Source organism: Hippoglossus stenolepis, chromosome 17 (assembly GCF_022539355.2).
Source record: "Hippoglossus stenolepis isolate QCI-W04-F060 chromosome 17, HSTE1.2, whole genome shotgun sequence".
In the NCBI taxonomy this organism is placed as follows: domain Eukaryota; kingdom Metazoa; phylum Chordata; class Actinopteri; order Pleuronectiformes; family Pleuronectidae; genus Hippoglossus; species Hippoglossus stenolepis.
The window spans coordinates 14,922,330-14,942,545 of NC_061499.1; the positions used below are offsets into that span (position 1 = coordinate 14,922,330).

A 20,216-nucleotide genomic window follows, 5' to 3' on the forward strand; every position below is an offset into this window, starting at 1 on the left:
AAAAGGGGAGATGGGTGGAATAAGAGAGGGCACAGGAGACGGAAGTAAAATCCCAGAAAAAGTTTGTCTGTGCATTTACAGTGTAGTAAACCACACTTTACAAGGGATGCCCTTCAAAACAGCATAAAAAGGAGAGAGTGGTATCATCAATATCATTACAGAGTGGGCAGAAATCAATATCGCCCTTAAACACAAAAGAATTTACAGATGAGGAAAAAGGGAACGATCAAAGGGTAAGCTCACTGCGGCACATACAAAACATTGATGATGAAATGAGGAAGAAACTTTTAAAAGCCAAAAACAAGAGTTGTAGAAAGAAACGCTATCATCCTATATAGATTTTATAATAAGGCAGACGTATATAAGGATTTTAACGTGATGCAATACGAAGCAAAGTGCTCCAAACCATTTCTCATCTTGAATCTGTAAAAAAACATACAATGAATTAGCTCTAATCCCATTTATGCATACGGAGGAAATCTGGCAGGCGACTACTCATTTCTGGGTCAATATTATGGAACGTACCATCGCAGCTAGGCAGGGGGCGGCTCCACTGAAAATTGGGTTCGCACTCTAAAGGCTCAGTGTCACTGAGTGTGTAGCCGGCCTCGCAGCTAAATGTCACCAAGGCGCCCACGTAGAAGTCGTTGCCGTGGCGCTGTCCGTTGACAGGTATGCCGGGATCCACGCAGTGATCCGACTGCAGCTGTAAGGCTGGAGAGGAGGAGAGGGACGTCAGAAAACAGGAAGGGGATCAACGCATGATCAAATACACATATAAGAAAAACACCACCTGCCTTTACTGTAATTAAGCTTTTATTCTGTTTTAAATAGTGCAGGTCAATGGATGTTAAAAGCAGTGGTGGGATGTAACTAAGTACATTTACTTCAGTTTTCAGGTACTTTTCACTTTTACTCCACTACTGTACATATATCAGCAAATATCTGTACTTTCTACTCTATGCATTGTGTTACATGTTTGCATTGTTTTATATATTTTCAAAAGTAATGAATAACCAGAGGGGAATTCGTCCACTGATCCAATCAGATCAGACAGGTAACATTAGACCCCGCCTTCTGCGGCAGCAACAAACATAATGACTCAGTAATAAGCATTCACTCTAAAAGTACTTTTATTTTGAACACTTAAAGGCTATTTAACAGGAAGTTCTTAGTTACTTTTACTTAATTAGATAAGTTAATTTGGTACTTTTACTTGAGTACCTTTTTGTCCATTTATTTGAACTTTTACTTCCGTAAAATGCGTGTGTACTTTGGCAGTTTGCAATCCCATAGCAGCTCCGATAAATAATTTACACAAACCCTGTTCATCAACAGGAATTAACCGATGAGAATGTTTCAGAGCTCCTTCCCACTCCACCATGCAGAGCTTCCAACCAAGTAGTGCTCACAGTGAATTACTGGAGCTCTGCAGAGATTTTAAAAGCAAACTGTAACCAGTGTGAGCCACACAGGTGGAAATCAGAGGAGGATTTGTCTCAAGGGTTGAACTTGATGGGATGAGGATTTGTGTGTGTGTGTGTGTGTGTGTGTGTGTGGCGTGGTGTGTGTGTGTGTGTGCGCGCGCAATAGGCAGTGTGTATATATAATTTTGAGCTTGGCGATGTGTGTCATATCTGAGAGAATAATCTCCACCCATTTCCTTTCTAATTATAGGTGTTCTAATACGAATGGCTTCATGGTGAAATTGAGAGCCTGCAGAGATTATATTTACAGCCATGACTCCGAAGATTTTACGAGTGCGTTGAACAAGCATCACTTCTTTTCAGTCTCTGATTTAACTTGTATGTGATGGAGTCATCTCTATTAGGGTCTGTGGAGCAGGGGGGAATGAGCTCTTCTTTCATCTACTGTATATCTGAAGGTTTGACTTCACGAGACTTACTTTCATAGCGAATGCGGAAGCCGATGTCCGAGTGGCTCTTGTCAGTGGAGAAGAGGAGAAACACGAAGTTGGAGGTGCTGATGAGGAACTGGGGAACCTGGGTGCCTTGGTAACTGCCGATCATAGGCGACGATGGGAATCGCCCGTCACGCACCTCCAGCACGTCGTAGTTGACCTCCGTGCGGAACCTGAGGACAGGGAAACGGGGATTTTTATTGAGCGTGGCGGCTGCTTCTGGAAATCTACCAAAGGGGAAATATCAACTGAAATGATAACAGTTTTTAGGCACGTTCTATATTTTGGAAAAATATCAATATTTACACGGTTGGAAAAAGTGTGTTTAAGGAAATTAGCACAAACTGAAAAGTGGTGTGCTTTTCATTTATGCCCAAGGGCCTCAAAGTGGGTTAATCAAATTTTTGGGATAAATGGCCAACGCTAAGTGTAATTTGGAATTGATGACAGATGACAAAATACATACAAATATTTACAAATCCACCAAATTTGAAACCAACTGGATAGATCCCCAAAAATTTGATGAATATATTTATGAAACTGGTGTGAAATTAGCCTGAAAAGTGCCTGAAACCTCATCACTCGAGTGAAAATATCCCTGACGTTAAATATCAAGTCAGCTCTGAAGAATGATTTGGTCTTTGTTTATTTATCTACATGAGCTGAAAGGTCACTGCCGCCTCATGTGTCTGACTTTGACGCTTGAAGGAAACTTTAAGCTTTTAAACCAACTTGTTAGCTTTTCAACATTGTCAAACCAGGACGGTTAAAATTAAATTATTTCCAATTTGCACACGTCTGAGCTGTGGGAAATCCTGAAGACATTTGGCACGCTTTGGTGAGTGCATCTGTGCGAGCGCGCCCGCGTTGGCGTGTGCACGTGCGCGCGACTGCGTCCGTTCGTGCGTCTCTGCCTTTGTTGCCAGAGCCACTTCATCTTCAAAGCCATGAATAAATTGCTCAGTTTCGGAAGCATGTCATCTAAATGAAGCGGTTTGTGATATTTTATTGATGTTACATAAAAATTAAAGAGCAACAAACATTTATGTTGTATTCATTTTGCATGGCGTGCGATCGTGGCGGGGATGGGGATGAGATGGGCTCGCAAGGATGAGCTGAAACGAAACACTGATGTAGCGTTTGATCCAACGACTGCATGTCGCCCTCTCTCTCTCTCTCTCTCTCTCAATCGGGACAGAGAGGGCCTCCTCTCCCATCTCCTCGTTTCCCCTTGACAGACCAACGCCATTTACATACTTGCAGGTCCTGGTTGGATTTCTTTGTGTGTAGATGTGGCGGGTATAGAGTGGGTATCAAATGAAATACTAATGGGCACTTACTAAATAAAACATAGTGGTTTCCCAATAGGAGATGTATGTTAATGTGCATTAGATCAAGTGCTTTACCCGCAGCGATGGAAGACAGATGGGAAGAGATTAAAGCTAGTGGAGATAAGCACGCACACACGTGTTGAAAATAAGGAAAAGCGAGAGAGAAATTCAAACTTGTTTCCAAGCGTGAAAAAAAAAAAAGAAGCGATGCTATCTGGGTGACTCACTTGTCGAAGATGATCTTAATGGGGTAGCCCGGAGGAGCCTCGATGATCCATTCACAGTTAAGGGCCTCCTTATAGAGTTCTGGCCAGCCGGGGGAGAGGATGATCCCAGTGGGAGCCTTCAGATCTCCTCCGCATGGGGCTAAAGGAGAGAAACGGTACAAAAAAAACAAAAAACAGCTGCTGTATGACAATGTCCATATATGATCCCATGCATCAGCTGGGGCTCATCCCATTTCTTTAACTGCCGGGGTCTATTTAATGTAAATTGGTGACAGCACTTGAAGGTTAACTATTCCGCCTAAGACCGGGCCTGTTATTGCGTGAATGCCCTGCGCATACATCATGTGTCGGAGCGACTGCAGGAGCTTCTCCCCCCCCCCTCTACGCTTTTTGTCTTTCAAATCTGTCGTTTAACCCCTTCCCAGGAAGAGAAGAGGTGCCGCTGTCGCACCCATCAAACGGGGAGCGACAGAATATCCCTGATCGTTAGCACAAAAGACACTTGAGCACGTCGACCCCTCATCTCGCTTCGCCGTGCGCGTGCCGATCCTCGACCAGAGCGCACGTGCAAAGCGGAGGGCTTAGTAACAGTGCCAGCTCCTCGCTCTCTTTGAAGAGGAATGATTTAATCAGCCAACTCAGCATATTGAAGGACATCTATAAAACGCATTACGCTACAAACACCGGGGTAAGATAGATGGTCTCGGAGGAATACAAAGCTGCTCGGGCACACGGGGGGTTCCTCCTTTGCATATGAGTGGTGAACTAGATTAGACCCCTTCAGACTCCTAACCATTCAGTCCAACAACCTACGCTGGTTGAAGCTTAGCTTTATCGTAGCATTGTTAGCCATATTAGCCTGCTGTGTTTTGCTGGAAATAGTTTATTGACTACGGAATCAGGAAGTGGTAGTCACAGCTTGTTTTCTGTCTTGTCTTTTTATTGATTATTTCCCTTTTAATACACTCTATTTAAATGTTTGATATTACTCCCTGTAATACATCTGCTCTCTCTTAGATTTCACTATTTTATTCTCTTTTAAATGTATTTCTCTTTTGTTCACATTTATTTAGCTTTGAACTCATTTTTTGAATTTCTGCCTTTGATGTTTCCTCGTTGGTGTCTTTGGGAGTTGCGCGGGTGTGCGTGGAGCAGCTGGGTTTGCTTGTGTTTCTTGGGGATGTTTTGCCTTTAGGTTCCTTCTTTGGCTCGACCACCACGAGTGGGTAGTTACATAGGTAAATAAACACAGAGGTTAAATGTCTGGGTTCCATCGAGGTGCACAGGCAGGTCCAGGTGTCCATGGGCACTTGTAGGAGTTTCCTAAGTTCCTGTTTTTACTCAATGTTTAAATTAAAACAACACGCTGTTATTTAATCAGTTTACAACAGTCATATACAAGCTTTAAGAGCGGCCACCTGGGTGGGAAAGAAAGAAAGAAAGAAAGAAAGAAAGAAAGAAAGAAAGAAAGAAAATATATGTTCATCTTTCTCTTTCCACCTCTGCATATCTATCCCGGTGGTCTCTGGAGTTTTACTTATCCACTCAAACTGCAGTTGTATGTAGAGATTCAGGGAATTTTGTTGATTATTGACATGAAATTATTTTAAAAAAGCCACTGCAGCAAACACATTATGTCTTCACAGAGCCGGGTGGAACGATGCTCCACCGCTCCTGTGTCAGCTACACCTTCACGTGAGGGTTTTACTTTGTATTTCTGCAGACGTGTAGTTTTATCTGAAGGTCTCTTAGATTTCCAGACCTTATCTTGATTTCTACATTTCACCTTAACCTCCATTTCCTGATGTCGTTGCCTGTGATTTCATGGCTTTTTCATCCGTCGTCTTTTTTCTGGCTTTTTTAGTTCATGTAATAAAAAAGCAGCAATGCATCAACATCACATTCATGTTTAGTATCCGTTTGGTAGAGTGGTTGTATTATATTTTACTGAGTCAACAAAAATATTGTTTTCACTCAGGGTTGCCCAGACTTCCATACGACATGTAACTATGGCAACAGCAGCGTAAATATATCAACACATACCTGTGTAATATTGGATAGAACATATGGAATAAAAATCCACTCAGCTAGTTCATATTTACAATAACTCTGTCGGCAAATCTTATGATTTTACTTTCCTTACATCAATGTGTGTCCCCGGCGTGAAGCTTCACCTTTTGTCACATAATTAAAACATTTTAAAAATCGGAGGGTGAAGCCAAAACGTTGCCGCGGTAACCCCTCCCTTACCTACCTTCACAACGGGGAACAGCGTTATCCCACACCACGTTGCCATCCTTGAGAATGCAGGAGACGGTTTGAGAGCCGTGGGTCTTCACGAAGCCCTCCTCGCACAGGAAGGAGATGGAGCTGCCCAGCTGAAGGCTCTCACCGAAGCGCTTCCCGTTAACCGGGACACCGGGGTCTGGACACTCGTTGTGGCGAAACGCTGTCGGAAACAACCCAGAGAGAATACGGCGTCAGTGTGAAGGTAGAAGCCAGGAGAGTTTATTTACTAATTCCAAAATATAAAAAAAAAGGAAATTCAACTTTAACAGTGCCACTCTTTTGAAAAACGCTAGACGAACAGATCACATGCGATTCTGCTGCCATTAATCCTTGTCACACATTGCATTTTCACTGCAAGGATTCTAATTTCCATGGAGAATCTAAAATAATTACCCAAGTTTCTCGACCAAACTTTTTCCCTCCACTGTCAGCACTTAGTAATGCCGCCGTTTAACAAGAAGAAATGAGTTTCACTTAGTGAGTCACATTGATTCAACCTGCTGCAGTAATTCCAACGCGTGGGAAACCACAGCGTATGCAAATCGTCGGCGCCAGATGACACCGCTGAATGATACGTGGAGCAGACAAACGGGGGAAATTGTTTTCACACGTCTGCAAAAACTTTACCTCTCAGGCTTCTTAATGAGGAGGTACGAGTGAGAAGGGGCCGCGCAGTCACTATAGAAGAGGCATAACCCCGGAACAAGGCATGTAAACAAATACATCACCTGCGCCTCTATCTCTCTCTACATAATTTCTCACTCTTGTATACACACACACACACACACGTGGCGAGGTGACACGACGTGTGGGTGTTGATAAATCCCTCTTCTGCAGCCACTGGACCCAAACAGAGTGCCCGCCACACCTCATCCATCACGATCATCCTATTTATTAACAGGCAAAAATCCCCTCAATACAGTTTGGCATGTCCTTAATTAACATGAATGATGGAAGTTGTCTGCTCAGCCCCGCAACCCCCACGGAAAAAAAAACCTGCAGTTAGACGCCGCCGTCGTCAGGAACCAACCGTCAACTTCAATTAACCGCTCTTGACATTCATTCGCCTGCGCAGCATTGGTTATTTATGTGTTCATCTGACTTGCTAATTATTGCATTAGTTGCCACGTGTGAGCCGCGCCGTGGCTTTACACAGACACCTGGGCCGAGCTGATGCTGTGAAAATGAGCTGGAGCCCACGACCCAAGAGCATTCTGGGTAAGCTGAGGTATGTTGTTAGCGGATTCAAGAACTAAGAGCAGGAAACAGAAGCAGTCTTGAGGGCACAATGCAATTAGAATTAGATTGCATTGGTTTAAATGAATATACAAATACGGATGAGCAAGTCTCCACGGCTACCATAACAATAATCATTATATTAAAGTAACTTCCCCTCTGAGTTTTGGCTAAGATTTAAAAAAATGCCTTGAGAGCGGAGTGATGGGAGGCGGGGCTAAGACACCTTCCGCCGTTTGCTGGCGGCAAAGACCACGGCCCTCCGGATCGACTGAAACGCTGGGACAACTGACCGGTACCAAAACAGCTGGGGCTAACCCTTGTCTGAGGGGCATGATGGTCCTGAGCCGGTAGAACCGCCGGCACAGGGGAGTGTCTCAGCCAGTGGTTCAGTGGGTGTGTGACAGACAGCTGAGGGGCGGGAGAGGATGGGGCACACCTCTAAAGGTAGACGACGTGCTGGTTGAGGGATTTAGTTTCAAGATAGATTTGAAAATCAGCGCTTTTTTCCAATTTCCTACTTATGTGCGGTCACTGGCGGTGGGGGGGGGCTGCCCACCTTTGATTGGAGGGTGGTAACTTTGTTTGTTAACTGACACTATGCAAGCGTTGGTTAGATAGATAGCATTATGAGTATAAAGTATTTATTGTGAAATAAAACCAACATTAATGTATTAATCAAAGAACAGTCGTATAATTTACTGCTCAAAAAACAAATCTAAGTGTGCAGTGTCTCCTTAATACTACAACTATGGGAGATGCATACATAAATGTGAGCGGATCAGACAATCTTGTGTGCATATGCCGGAGCAGTGTGTAACTACAAAGATTAGTAACTGGGACATTTTGTGCAGTTTGTAGACATCCCGGGATTAGAGAGATACAATCTTTATTCGGTAAGATTAATTTAGAGATGCTGTAATCTCCGTGAGACTCACCTTGTAGAAATAAGGTTAAATAGCGCATTTATTTTTTCTGACACCCAGTTAAAAAAAAAAATGTTATGTGTATTTCTCATTACATGATTTTAAGATTCAGTCCTTTGGTTCAAAGGAAATTAGGTTATTGTATTAGCAAGGTTTCATATTAACTACAACTGTATTTCTGGGGTTTTATAAGTCCATGTGCACTGGACACTTCTATGGGCACGACCATAAATACCATAACTACCTAACCAATAACTATTACTACTAATAATATGTTCCCAAGCAGCTAAATGCCAGAGTCTTCCTGTACTATACTGAGCTGGACCAAGGGTGAGAAGTACAAACTAGAGGCTATGAAAACAAACTGTCTAAATAAAAATAACATTTTATTGCGTGCATGAAATTGACTCACACCCTAATCTCAAAGACAAGTCGTACTGAAACAAACCTCCCGACGGCACCATAACTATTTATGAATAGCTTTGTCGGTTTATAAGGTTAGGGCTGGACTCTTTGTTCGCAGATGCTTATTTTGGGATGTGTAAAACAAATAAATTGCACAGATTAGCCTCTATTTCACAATAGAGCACATGCGTTGAATACAATAATTCCGTTGCCAACCCCTCACAGTACAGTATATCCATGAAATGGGCTTACCAGCACGCAGCCAGCATGTGCTGTGTAAAGAGTATAAAACCCATCCGGAATTTCCTCAGAAGTCAGCAGTTACCCAGAATAGAATTTAATGAGCGCAGCCACAATGGACGTGTCAGGTAAGGGTGCCGCATCTTTGTCTGGGTTCTATTTATAAGTCAAGTCTATATCTAGACAATAAAGACCTTTGTTTTGTTGTGTCTTTTCTCTATATGACTATGCATGTGAGGGTAAGGACGGGTGGAAGAGTGTATGCACTCTGGGGGGGAGACCGGAGTAAACACAACATCCAGTCCAGTTTGTTACAACCTTCGAGAAACTCCTCCACTGAAGTACTTACTCGTAAACGTGATGTTGAAGCCTCGGTCTGTGTAGGTGTGGTCAGTCAGGAACTCCAGACGTGCCACGTGGGCACTAGTTGTTATGGGAGGAGGAAGGACGTCACCGGAGAAGGTTCCCAGGATCGGAGACTCAGCCTGTCAGGCAGGAAGAAGGGCAGAATAAGAAAGCCTGCTGAGATCGTACACATGATTATACAGGCTGCTTTTCCTACTGAGAGCACAGTAACTGACAGACAGGCCAGTGGATGAAGTTGCACAGAGAAATATTTTCGAAATAAGGACAGCAGCTTATAACCCGTCACTACCTTTCCTCCATCCTTGATCGAGAGGAAGTCAAACTGTTTCTCCATGCTGAGATCGTTGAAGGCCAGATTGATTCGGCTCTCTGGGTTGGAGATGATCAGCCACACACAGTGCATGTTGTTTCCGTACTCCTGAGGGTAGTTGGGGGACAGCAGCACCCCGGATGGAGTGGTGAAGTTGAAGAAACAGGAAACTGTCGGAGTGATGGAGAGTTGAAGACATGAAGAATGAGCATTGAGACAATATAATTCGATTTGACTGAATCTGAATACATCTACTTCATAAACCATAGACATCTAAGAGCCCTGGGAGGAAGTCATATGGACACACTGTGTTATCTTGTAGAAATAGTACATCCAGGTGTACGATGACGTTATACTTGCTAAGAGCACATTGCAAATGTAAAAAAAGAAACTCGTGAATACCCAGATGCAGAAGCAAAGTGTTTAATGGAAGTTGAAGAAAGTCAAATTTCCAAAAATGGTTAAGTTCAGAGGTAGGCAGAGTTTGGACTCCTCTAAAAGGGGGAAGTGATTTATTCAGTCCCTCATGACTCTGCATGCCTCTCTCTCTATCTCTCTATCTCTCTGTATTTCTGTCGCTTTTGCCAACACACTGACAAACACAGCATTGACATCAAACACACCTGTACACTTATACTTTGTAAAAAAAGCAACATTTGGTCTTCGCAAAAAACAAATGACAGCAATTGTTATTTTCATATCGAGCGGGGGAAGTGAGATCCGATCACAAGATGTCACAGGAGACACATTCAGGACGCATTTTATCGTCGGGTGCGAAGAGACGAACTTGTGATCGACTCTCTCAGGGCCGATGTCTGAACAGCACCTGAGGGCTGGTGAGGTTGTTTGATTGGTCGGTTTAAACTGGTGTAAAGTCCTCCTGTTGGCTTGAATCAAGGGGATGCGAATAAATATCTCTAAAACCTAATGCACACAAACAACCTGGCAATGACAAAAAGACAACCCTGCCGCATTGTGTCTACACGACTACGACGTATTGTTAAATGTTAATCAAATAAACATTCTCTCCCTTTATTATGCAGCCAAACTGACTCCGGCGCCAGGAGCCACTGTCAGTCAGCTCAGTGATGTTTATCTAGATACTGCGGCTTTTTGTCCACCCCTATTATCTCATCAATAATACAACAGAGGGTATTATCTGCATGGTCAGCTCCCTTTTACTTTTTTCGCCCTCATCCTCCAACGCTCTCACGCTCGGTGTTTGTCTTTCATGGCGTTAATTAGCTAATAAGCCCCCCTATTGTTTCAGAATCTGCAGCCTCTGCTCTGCAAACTGTAGGGATAATCTGACCGTTTTATTATGCAGCCCTCCCCGCACTCATCGGCATTCATTTATGCGCCGCGTGAGCAGCGTTGTCCCTGTGCGTGTGTGTGTGTGTGTGTGCACAGGGTGTATGGGACTTACAAACACAGCTGGGTTTCTTCGCCGACCACTGGTTGTTCTTCTGGCAGGTGATGTTCTTCTTGCCGACCAGCTCAAAGGCAGGCAGACACTCGAAGTACAGCCGGTCCCCGTGACGGAAACCTGCCCCCTCCCGTTTGCCGTAAGCTGGGATGCCAGGATCTCCGCAGCTGCCCTGGTCGATCTCTGCGTGGTCAGGAAACAGGCAGATTACTTACTATGCAAGCCATAATGATAATAAGCAATTTCAAGAAGGGAAACATTAGTGTGGGTTGTATAAATAAAGACCCGTCCTTATTACCTGGTGTCGTAGTGGAGATATAAATTTAAAGGTCACAATGTAATTTGCACCCAGCTCCCTGACCGCGCTCACTTTAACTCCTATATTAAATGAAATTGTAATGTCATAGCAAGTTATATTTAACACCATTAACAATCAGGTGGGGGCCTGTAGCACATGAGAGGAATATTTTCTCCTCTTTTGCCCAGAAATATAGATATATATCAAATAGAAGAGGAGGGGAGGGCTTCTCATCCGAAGGTTATTACTGCCTGTTGCCTCCAGCAGATATTGACAAGATGCAACTGCATAGATAAGAAGTGATCTGGAGATGCAGGATCGCACGTTCCATCCAAAACATATCAAACAGGGCTATATTCCGCTTTCAGGCAAATGTGAGTTCAGCTGTTTGACACAACATGTGTCCGTAGAGCGCTGAACGTGTGTCCCAGGATGACACATCTTAGAGTAGAGAAACAAAATAAAAAGTTCTTCCCTTGCAGGAAGCATTGAAGGTCACATAAGAGGAGGAACAGAATGTGCTCTATGGATAATCTGTGCCGAGCATGAAACGAAACGCAGATTATGGGATATGTTGCTTCTTGTGTCCTCCAATACCGAGATGAATAATCAATCTTCATTTAATATCTGTATGTTAGCGAAGGGGACAGGATTTATTTGACCTTGATGGACATGACATGATTAACATGGACATGGACTTAATGAAAGTAAGAAAACACAACAACACCAACATGGTCTTGTTTAGCTCTTATCTAGAAAACCTTCTTGGAATTTTACATTACTGAAGAAATATATGATAAATGGAGTCTTTTTTATTTGGAGGTTTTATCAAAGGGATTTACAGTCCAGCAGCGAGTCGCCTTCGCCCGTCCACACCCACACCTTCATACAGCAGCGCTTTCTCTATCACACACACCGTTCATACACTGTCAGTGCAGCTGTCAGGGGCAATTTGGGGTTCGGTATCTTGCCCAAGGACACTTCAGACTGGAGGAGACGGGGATCAAACCCTTCTGGTTAGTGGACGACCCTCTCTGTCTCCTGAGCCGCATCCGCCCTGTAGATCCAGTGTCTTTTCGGGAACAGATCGAGTTTTTCTTCCTACAGTACAGAAGTGCCGGCTCATCTGATGCACACCAGGACATTAGTGCAACAGTTAAATCTGATTATCGACACTATCAACTGCTTGTTGTAGGTGACTGTAGCATTAGAGCTCGTGTTTCTCTCGATCAGATGTGAGGGTTCTGCAATCGTTAGAAGTTGGGTATTTTGTAAAAAAGTCATCTGAGAGTCCTTACGTGAGCATGTCCTCAACACTAAGTGAAGTTGAGTAATGTGTCCTCAGCTGGAGAGTGTCATCAGTCTGGTCCTCACCTCAGTTCCTCCGTGTTTTGCATAAGAGATATTGTTCCTGTCTAGAACCTTAGACCGGATACATATAACTGAATGGATATTAGCAATTAACTATGGATGACTCAGTGTGCGGGGGTCATTACAGGCTGACAGGAGAGACTAGCTTCTATACTTCATGGCGATAAAATCAACGTGACGTCTCAGCATGGATTTATTTTATTTTTTTCTCCATTGGCGTCACCTTTTACCCCCCATACTCGCTCATCTTTAAAAAAGTCTACCTTATCTGTATCTCTCTATCTCGCGATCAAATGTATCCCTCCCTTTGCTGAGTGCTCTCACTTGCACTGGAAGCTGACGTACGCACTTTCCGTCAGAAACGCACACACACACACACGCACACACACACACACAGACACAGACACAGACACACACACACACACACACACACAGGCACCTCCATGACCATCCTTCGCCCTTAACGCCGCACCCGCCCAATTTCATTACGCCGAGATTTATGCGCATCCCTCTCTTTCACTCACTCTTCTTTCTACTTTTCCCAAGGATGCAGTCTGCATGTGGGAATGCTGAGGCATCCTATCGAGGGCTTCCAGATGGGGAAACACAGAGAGCGAATAAGATCATCCATCCAGGAAATGACGGCAGGGCCTAATACGGTTTTAAATCGCACCAGGGGTGATGCTGGGTATAAATCCATACCCGGGCCCTAATGATGATCATCATTTAGAACACATATTTAGAGCTCACTGCTGTTTGGATGTATGGCTATCCTGAGGCGACCTCACTCACAAGACAACTCATTGATCTTACACGTGGAAGTCACCTTTAAAAAGGAGGGGGACGCCGAGAGCGGGTTTTAAGCCGAGCCTGAGAGGAGAAGGAATGACGGGGGAATGTGCGAGATCCAAAAGAAACCAGATCGGGGAGGAGAAACCGGCTACGAGCGCAAAAACCACACGCACACCCAATCATACAATCACTTGTTTGACACTGCAGCAGATTCACGGCAGCGTTTAAAGTAGAGCTTTGGCGAAAAATGGAGGATATAAATGAGAGGGGCCTTTGAAGTGAAGTCTTTTGTGGACTGCGTTAATCGGCTGTTATACACATGTTAGTGGATGTATCTGCGTCATCGTGGATGAGACGATCTCTCAGGCGCAACACACACAGAGGCAGGACAGAGCGAACCTGCGCTTGATTGTCATGAATAAGGGAAGAGACGTTTGTTGTTGTCCCCCCCCCCCCGCATCTCCTTGACATTCCAGGGTAATCCGAGCGTTGTTATGGCGCTCAAACTCACATTACTGTCAACAACTGCGCCGCAATTGCTCGAGGCTTAGGATCACACAGGGACTTTGATAGCCAAGTATATTTGTGTAACACACTATCGCACATAATACCTTGATGGACTCCATATACCTGCATTTCCATTTGGGCCTAATTCTATCAGCACCATTTGTGGGAATGGGATATATTTGGTAGTTTCTCAATTTATTGTAACTTTATGGCCCAACATGCTTCATCATGAACTCTCTTCTTGCTGCACTTTACCGAATCTAAACCCCAGACTGATACTGAAGAAAAGATTATAAAGGGCATCCGGTGCCAATCCGAATCACAACGCAGATTTCAGTTTCTCATTTAAGGAACGTGGCATTTTGCTGTGTTAAGAACTGAAAGTGTATTGCACTGGGGTTAGGTTAACTTATTATGTGTGCGATGTCAATTTATTGATATCTGTGTATTTAGGAGTTTTCACACTTCACATGTTCAATCTCAACTTCCAATGTGTCTTTGCAATAAAAATCTATTCTTATAGTCAACCTTCGTTTTTTGTGCTTTTTGTTAAAGTACGGATTAAACACCGGCATCAGAAAACTCCAAACGAAACCCTCCCCTATGACCTTTGTGTCCTCCATGTTAGCGCCACTCCTGCTGGTGCATGCATTCATACATGGTGCATCCTGTACATCTAATTGTTTTCGCATTACACACACTGACAGTGTTGGTAAAAAGCCCTACAGTGGTGCTTTAGCCCTGCACATGATTTTCTTTGCAAGCATTGGAAATTCATCTGAAAGATTGAGGCCACTGCAGAGCATGTGCAAAGATGCTGATGGGTAAAGAGGAAGTGTGTGTGTGTGTGTGTGTGTGTGTGTGTGTGTGTGTGTGTGTGTGTGTGTGTGTGTGTGTGTGTGTGTGTGTGTGTGTGTGTGTGTGTGTGTGTGTGTGTCCTGGCATGACGACGTTTGCAATTACACTTGATGATCAGCCTTAAAATACAAGTAATTGAGAATGCAAATTAGATTTCGGGTTGCTCCAATCTGGGAGGTGAAGTGGTTCAAAGCGCCTCTTCCCCTTCATTAAGTAGAACTCATTGTTTTAATTACACTTCGTTGCAGCACGCTGCTCCACTTTCTCTGTTATTTTTACTGATGAAAAACAAGCATCTGTGGGCAAGTGAGAAGACGCGCTGTGCTTCGGAGATCAAACCTCACAAACACACACAGAGACAAGAGAACACACGCGCACACACCGATTCGCAGACTCATTTTCACACGTGCATGCCAACATATACACAAATGAATTCACATTTGTTGAAGTGTAGACACACACACACACTCTCAGATTAAGCAACGGGGCAAATGTGTCATCAATCTGCAGTGATCTGCGGTGACAGCTGATTGACTGTTTCTGAACAGTTTATTCCATGAAGTAACTGCCGCAATTTGTGCATAGTTAGTATTGAACTGTCAATTTGGGGTTTCATTTACCGACAATCGTTGCTCGGAGCCGGTCAGAATGAAAAAAACAGCTCACCTGCAGAGCTCCTTTGTGTTTGCATTGTCAAAGAGGGATCTCTATTCCTATGTTTTATTGAACAGCTCTGTAATCTAGCTGCCAGGTGGCACACGTCAGGTAGCGGGGCTTTAAAGCACCTTGCCTATTTTTCTATGACACTTCTAAGGTCCTTTAAGTCGTTTACTAGACAGACGCAGCATCTCTAATCCTCGTGTTTTTGAAAGCAAGCTGAGGATGATCAGAATGCAGGGAAGGGCAACAATGTTACAGTCACCTGAAGCAAAATGTGTCGGAGCTCATGATGTCAGGGAGTCGCAAGGCGGAGGGGTACATGACCCAGAAAAGACATTTAATTCCACTCGAGGTCGTCTACGAAGCGGCGAGACAATATTATTGTTTCCTAACTGACTGTTTCTGTGAAACTTTGAAATGATGAAGCACCTCAGGGTCGTCTGGAAAAAAGTTCCAAAGACAGTAACGTCACAAGGCTGCCACTTTTATATAACTTTACCTCTTTTAAAGCTATTTGAGAGTCAGTTGAGACAGGGGAACCTCAGACAAGCCAAGTTTTTTCGTGCAGCAAGCGGGGCCAGCCAGGATGTGTGAAGGCTCCTTACCTTCGAAGGAGACCTTGAAGCCGAGGGAGCCGCTGGTGTCGTCTGTTTTGAAGTTGAGCCACATCTGGTGACTGGTGCTGACCACGAGGTCTGGAGTGGTGGTACCAGACAGGCTTTAAAAAAGAGACAAGAGGACAACAAATCCCTTTAATGGTGGACATGGAAATACCGGATGTTTGAGCTACATTTAAGTGTGTCAACTGTGAAACCAGGATAAGTTGTGTTTTATAATAATTATTATAATATTATAGTTATTATAATATAAGCACGGTTTGCACTTACTGCTGAGATCTAGAGTCACTGCTTTTGAGCCCAAGGTCACGTTTCTACTCCATCATTAAAAAAAACTTAAAATAAAACCTGATGTTAGAGTGACACCAGTGAACTTTTTAACACGTTAATGTGTTGTGGATTTAATTTTAAATAGATAAAACTGCCATACTTGCCCATCAATCTAAATTCAATAACCCATAATTTACAAAAAAAAAAGAAAGTCAGTCCCGTCAGGTGCATCCTCTTTGCTTAAATTATGCTTGAGAGATCTCTACTTTGGTTCAACTGTGGCCGAGCCAGAGTCCAGACTTAAACCCCACTGAACGTCTGTGGAGACCTGAAGTCCGTAGAAGCTTCCCATCATTCCGAAGAAGCCTGAGAGGCTGTGCCTGGGAAACTGGGATAAACTTTCCAAATCCAGGTTTTCAAAGATGGTAACAACTTTACCCGAGTAGACTAAAAGCTAACTTCTGCCAAGTGGGCTTCTAGAAAATACTGAAATATGGTTCTGAATACTCAAGTAAAATAATTCAGTTTAGAACATGGCAACTCTCTCGAAGGTTTCCACATTTTTTCCCCCTGTTACATTGTTTTTTTTTCCTCAGTCTAGTTGAGGGTTAAGGGCAGAAGATGTGCCACCTTGTTAATCCCTATAGATGCGAATCATGATTTTTGAATAGGGGCTTTACAAATCACAATTTGATTGATTGATTGATACATTTGCTAAAATTTTGTCAGTGTGTTGTGACTAGGACTGTCATGATACCAAATATTTTGTAGTTGATAGTACGATAAATCCCATGTACTCCTTTATTAAAAAAAAAATATGAACATAAAAAAAACAAGACTGGCTATGTGGCTATGTTTTAACAATATTTAAACATTTTAGTATCGAGGGCATGTCTGTCACTCTTGGACTTTTGCTTTCAAAGTGTTTGAATACGTGTCTCAAACTGTAGTGCGAATCAAACAAACACAAATTAAACGTCAGTAGTGTACGTGGCCGAATAACTTCTGATTAGTGTTGGTGTTTACTGCTAACATGTAAAGTGAGCTCAGGTCAGAGGGGAGTGTGGACAAGTGGCGGGGTGATACAGCACAGGACAGGGACACTGGACATGTAACATGTGTCTGCACTAATCCTTAAGCAGCAGTGGCCGTCCGTATTGTCTCCGGTACTATGAAAAAAAGAGTGACGTTTTCAGAATTTTGTCATCAGCTTGGTACCGAAGTATCGGTTCTTGTGACATCCCCTAATTGTCATTGTGGTTGACAAGGAGGTACGACTATTTATCCATCAGCAATTCAATCTACAGCACAATACAAGATGCAGGAGAGGAAGAAGTCTGAGTATTTTCTGTAGCTACTGTAAATATTCAACTATCTGACTTCCCCCATCAAAGATAAGTGCTTTAAAACTGTTGCAGGCACTTGCAGCCTGTGAAAACCCTCTAATGCTAAATTGTTGGTGCCAGGAAAGTGGGAAAAGAGGGCAGGATCAGTCAATGCCGCAGACGTAATTTAATCCTATCTGAATAGTAATTCCACCCAACTCTAATTACTAAGTGCATAGCTGCAGAGTAAGTGATTAAGGGTTCTACTTCCAGTGGCCGTACATGGGAGTAGCAAGGACGTAGTGTTGGACAAGTCGGGTCGGTGTTTTGTTAAATCTGTTTCTGTCAACTCGTCTCTGCACGTGTGGGAGGAAAGACTAAATTGTTTCCTTGTTCGTGGAAGCACAAGGGTAGAGTTTGCATTCCCCTTTGACTTATACATTCCTTTATTAAATGCTTTTCAGATGAAACCTGACCATACAAGAGGATGATCACCTGACTAACCAACACAATTATATTCACTTAACATCACATCACATTTTCTTTCTCTGAGCTATTTCATTATAAACAAGGAACTGAATCACACTGGACACTGTGTCATATTTTATCTGCAAGATAATTGTTATAATGCACATCGGCCTCTTTAAGGTAATCTTCTTCCTTATTACAATTATGTCCCTCCCGCACGAGGACATCATTTTCCTGATGGAAATAAAAAAAAAAAAAACGTTTGTGGAAGATTCACACCAAATTGTCCTTTTCCATTATCAGACTGTCACTGAAAAGGGTCTCTCAAGTGAGGGGAAAAGAGGGCACTTGATTGGTTGTGACTCACTGCCTATTAACCAGCACATTTATGACTGTGCTGCTGCGGGGGGGGTTACGCGCCTCTGACCGTAAAGTTACAAAAGAAATAATTCCCTTCACTCCGCGCACGCTTGCCTGCACCGCTGATTCACAAAAATATAGTCCCGAGTTAAACTGCGCTGATAGCTGCAGTATATTCTCCGGCTCGAAACTGCTGTGGTTTGTTTGTGCGCGAGAGGCACGTCCAATGGCAGAGTCGCTCGCTCTTTTTGCCCGTCATAAAGAAGTCCATAACGGCAGAGGTACTCCTTAATTGAATAGATTAGGTCATTTTCAGTTTGTGCGTGGAGGGAAAATATTAAAGTGAGAAAAAGCTTCACACATCACCGAGCCCCTCCTCCACAAACCTTTCCCTAATTTATCTCCCCACCTCCTCCACTTCCATCCGGGAGAGGCAGCCGCGCATAAAAATAGATCTATAAAAACTTTATTAACGTGGTAAATTCCAGCACAATTAATAACAACATCCTGTGAATTGTTAAGGAGCATCTGCTATTGCAAACTCCATTAGGGTGCATCAATATGCAGTTTGCAATGTTGCGCCACATGGCTGTGATCTTGTTTTTAACATCGAAGAGAGTGATGATTGACAATTGCGGCATCTATTTTTCATGCACCACTGCATCAGGTGGTGATGAAATGAAAGAGAAAGAGTACAACAGAGGGAAAAGGGCTGGAGGGTAAAGCGGGGAGCGAGGGGTGCTGCTGGGTTGCAGGGAAAGTGGAGGAGGAGGGAGGAGCAGAGGGATGTGTGCCAAGAAAGAAGAAAGGTGAGGAGGAAAGAGAAAGAAAGAGACAGAATACGATTACATGGGACACGAGTCGCAAAAAAATGAGAAGCGCTGCTGGAGAAGGTGGTGCGGAGTAAAAAGCCAGAGGAAGTTAGAGAACAGACGGGAGATTAAGGGGCGAAGAGGTGGAGGTCGAAGGAGTCACTCACACGTGGAAGATGGTCTTCTGGTCTCCGATCACCTCGCCGTCTCCCACCGTCAGGGTGTCGTAGCCCCGCTCCAGGTCAAAATCTTCAAATGTCAGCTTGATCACCTGGACAACAGCGGGGACATCGCCAAGACAACCATAAGTGGCAGACATTTCAAACCCCTCCCATCTGTGACTTGCCATCCCTCTGTCCATGAGTCTGTCATCTCTCAATCTCCTCTGAGTATTTGTCTATGCTCATTACACGCTGTGCATATGGTATCCAACACATCCGTGCTTTGCTTTTCGTAAATTTCCCTTCTTGCAAATACTCACGAATCTTCATTAAATATGACTCCAATCAGAATCCAACGCCTTTCCGGTGTGTTTACTTTGCAACATCTGACTTCCAGTCTGGCGATTATAAACTCTCTCCCGATAATCCGATATCTGATTGCCTGCCAGACGCTCTGCGTGACCCCTACTCTTTGCTCATCAAATCAGCAGGTTGCAGACACGTTTGTGGCCAATTTAGCCAGACGTACGACGACTTTTAAGCACATCGCAGAGATGTGGCAGGGGACTTCGGGTTGTCCGCAAGGTGAATATATGCATCGTAAAAGGTCAAAGGAAAGTTTTTTTAAAGATTTACATATTGGATTTTAAGTTTCGCGAGGAAAAAAAAGACACATATTCATTTCATTTTTTATGAGTGTGGGAGAGAAGGTGAAACGAGCTAAGAAAAAATAATAAATGTGCCCTCGCTGAAGGAAGCAAGGGGTGAGTCCAATAAAGACAGACAAATAAATAAGATTTCATTATGATAGCACATAATGTTGATAGATAAAGACAAAGGTGCGGAGTAATACGGCAGACTAAAATATATATATAAAACATTTTTAAAAGCAAAAGCAAAGGCAGGACTTGCTTTGTCTCCGATTTTTAAATTAGCTGCCACTGATTTCCGCCAAATACCTAATGTTTTCAGAGGGCTGAGAGAGCAAGGCCTAATGAAAAAGCTTATATAAATGCAAATTGCATTCTGTCCTATGTTAA

At 43.5% G+C, this 20,216-nt stretch overlaps 1 protein-coding gene across 1 annotated transcript in view; it reads right to left on the reverse strand.

Moving 5' to 3' along the window:
- The window catches only part of csmd2 (CUB and Sushi multiple domains 2), a 247,752-nt gene that overhangs the window by 97,963 nt on the left and 129,573 nt on the right, over nucleotides 1-20,216 (reverse strand). The window contains exons 12-20 of the mRNA XM_047344263.1: nucleotides 19,183-19,286; nucleotides 15,769-15,881; nucleotides 10,678-10,860; nucleotides 9,231-9,421; nucleotides 8,925-9,060; nucleotides 5,734-5,928; nucleotides 3,480-3,618; nucleotides 1,907-2,094; nucleotides 526-714 (exon numbers count right to left, since the gene is read on the reverse strand). Of these exons, the coding sequence (XP_047200219.1) occupies nucleotides 526-714; nucleotides 1,907-2,094; nucleotides 3,480-3,618; nucleotides 5,734-5,928; nucleotides 8,925-9,060; nucleotides 9,231-9,421; nucleotides 10,678-10,860; nucleotides 15,769-15,881; nucleotides 19,183-19,286 (1,438 nt within the window). The remainder of the gene's footprint in view (nucleotides 1-525; nucleotides 715-1,906; nucleotides 2,095-3,479; nucleotides 3,619-5,733; nucleotides 5,929-8,924; nucleotides 9,061-9,230; nucleotides 9,422-10,677; nucleotides 10,861-15,768; nucleotides 15,882-19,182; nucleotides 19,287-20,216) is intronic.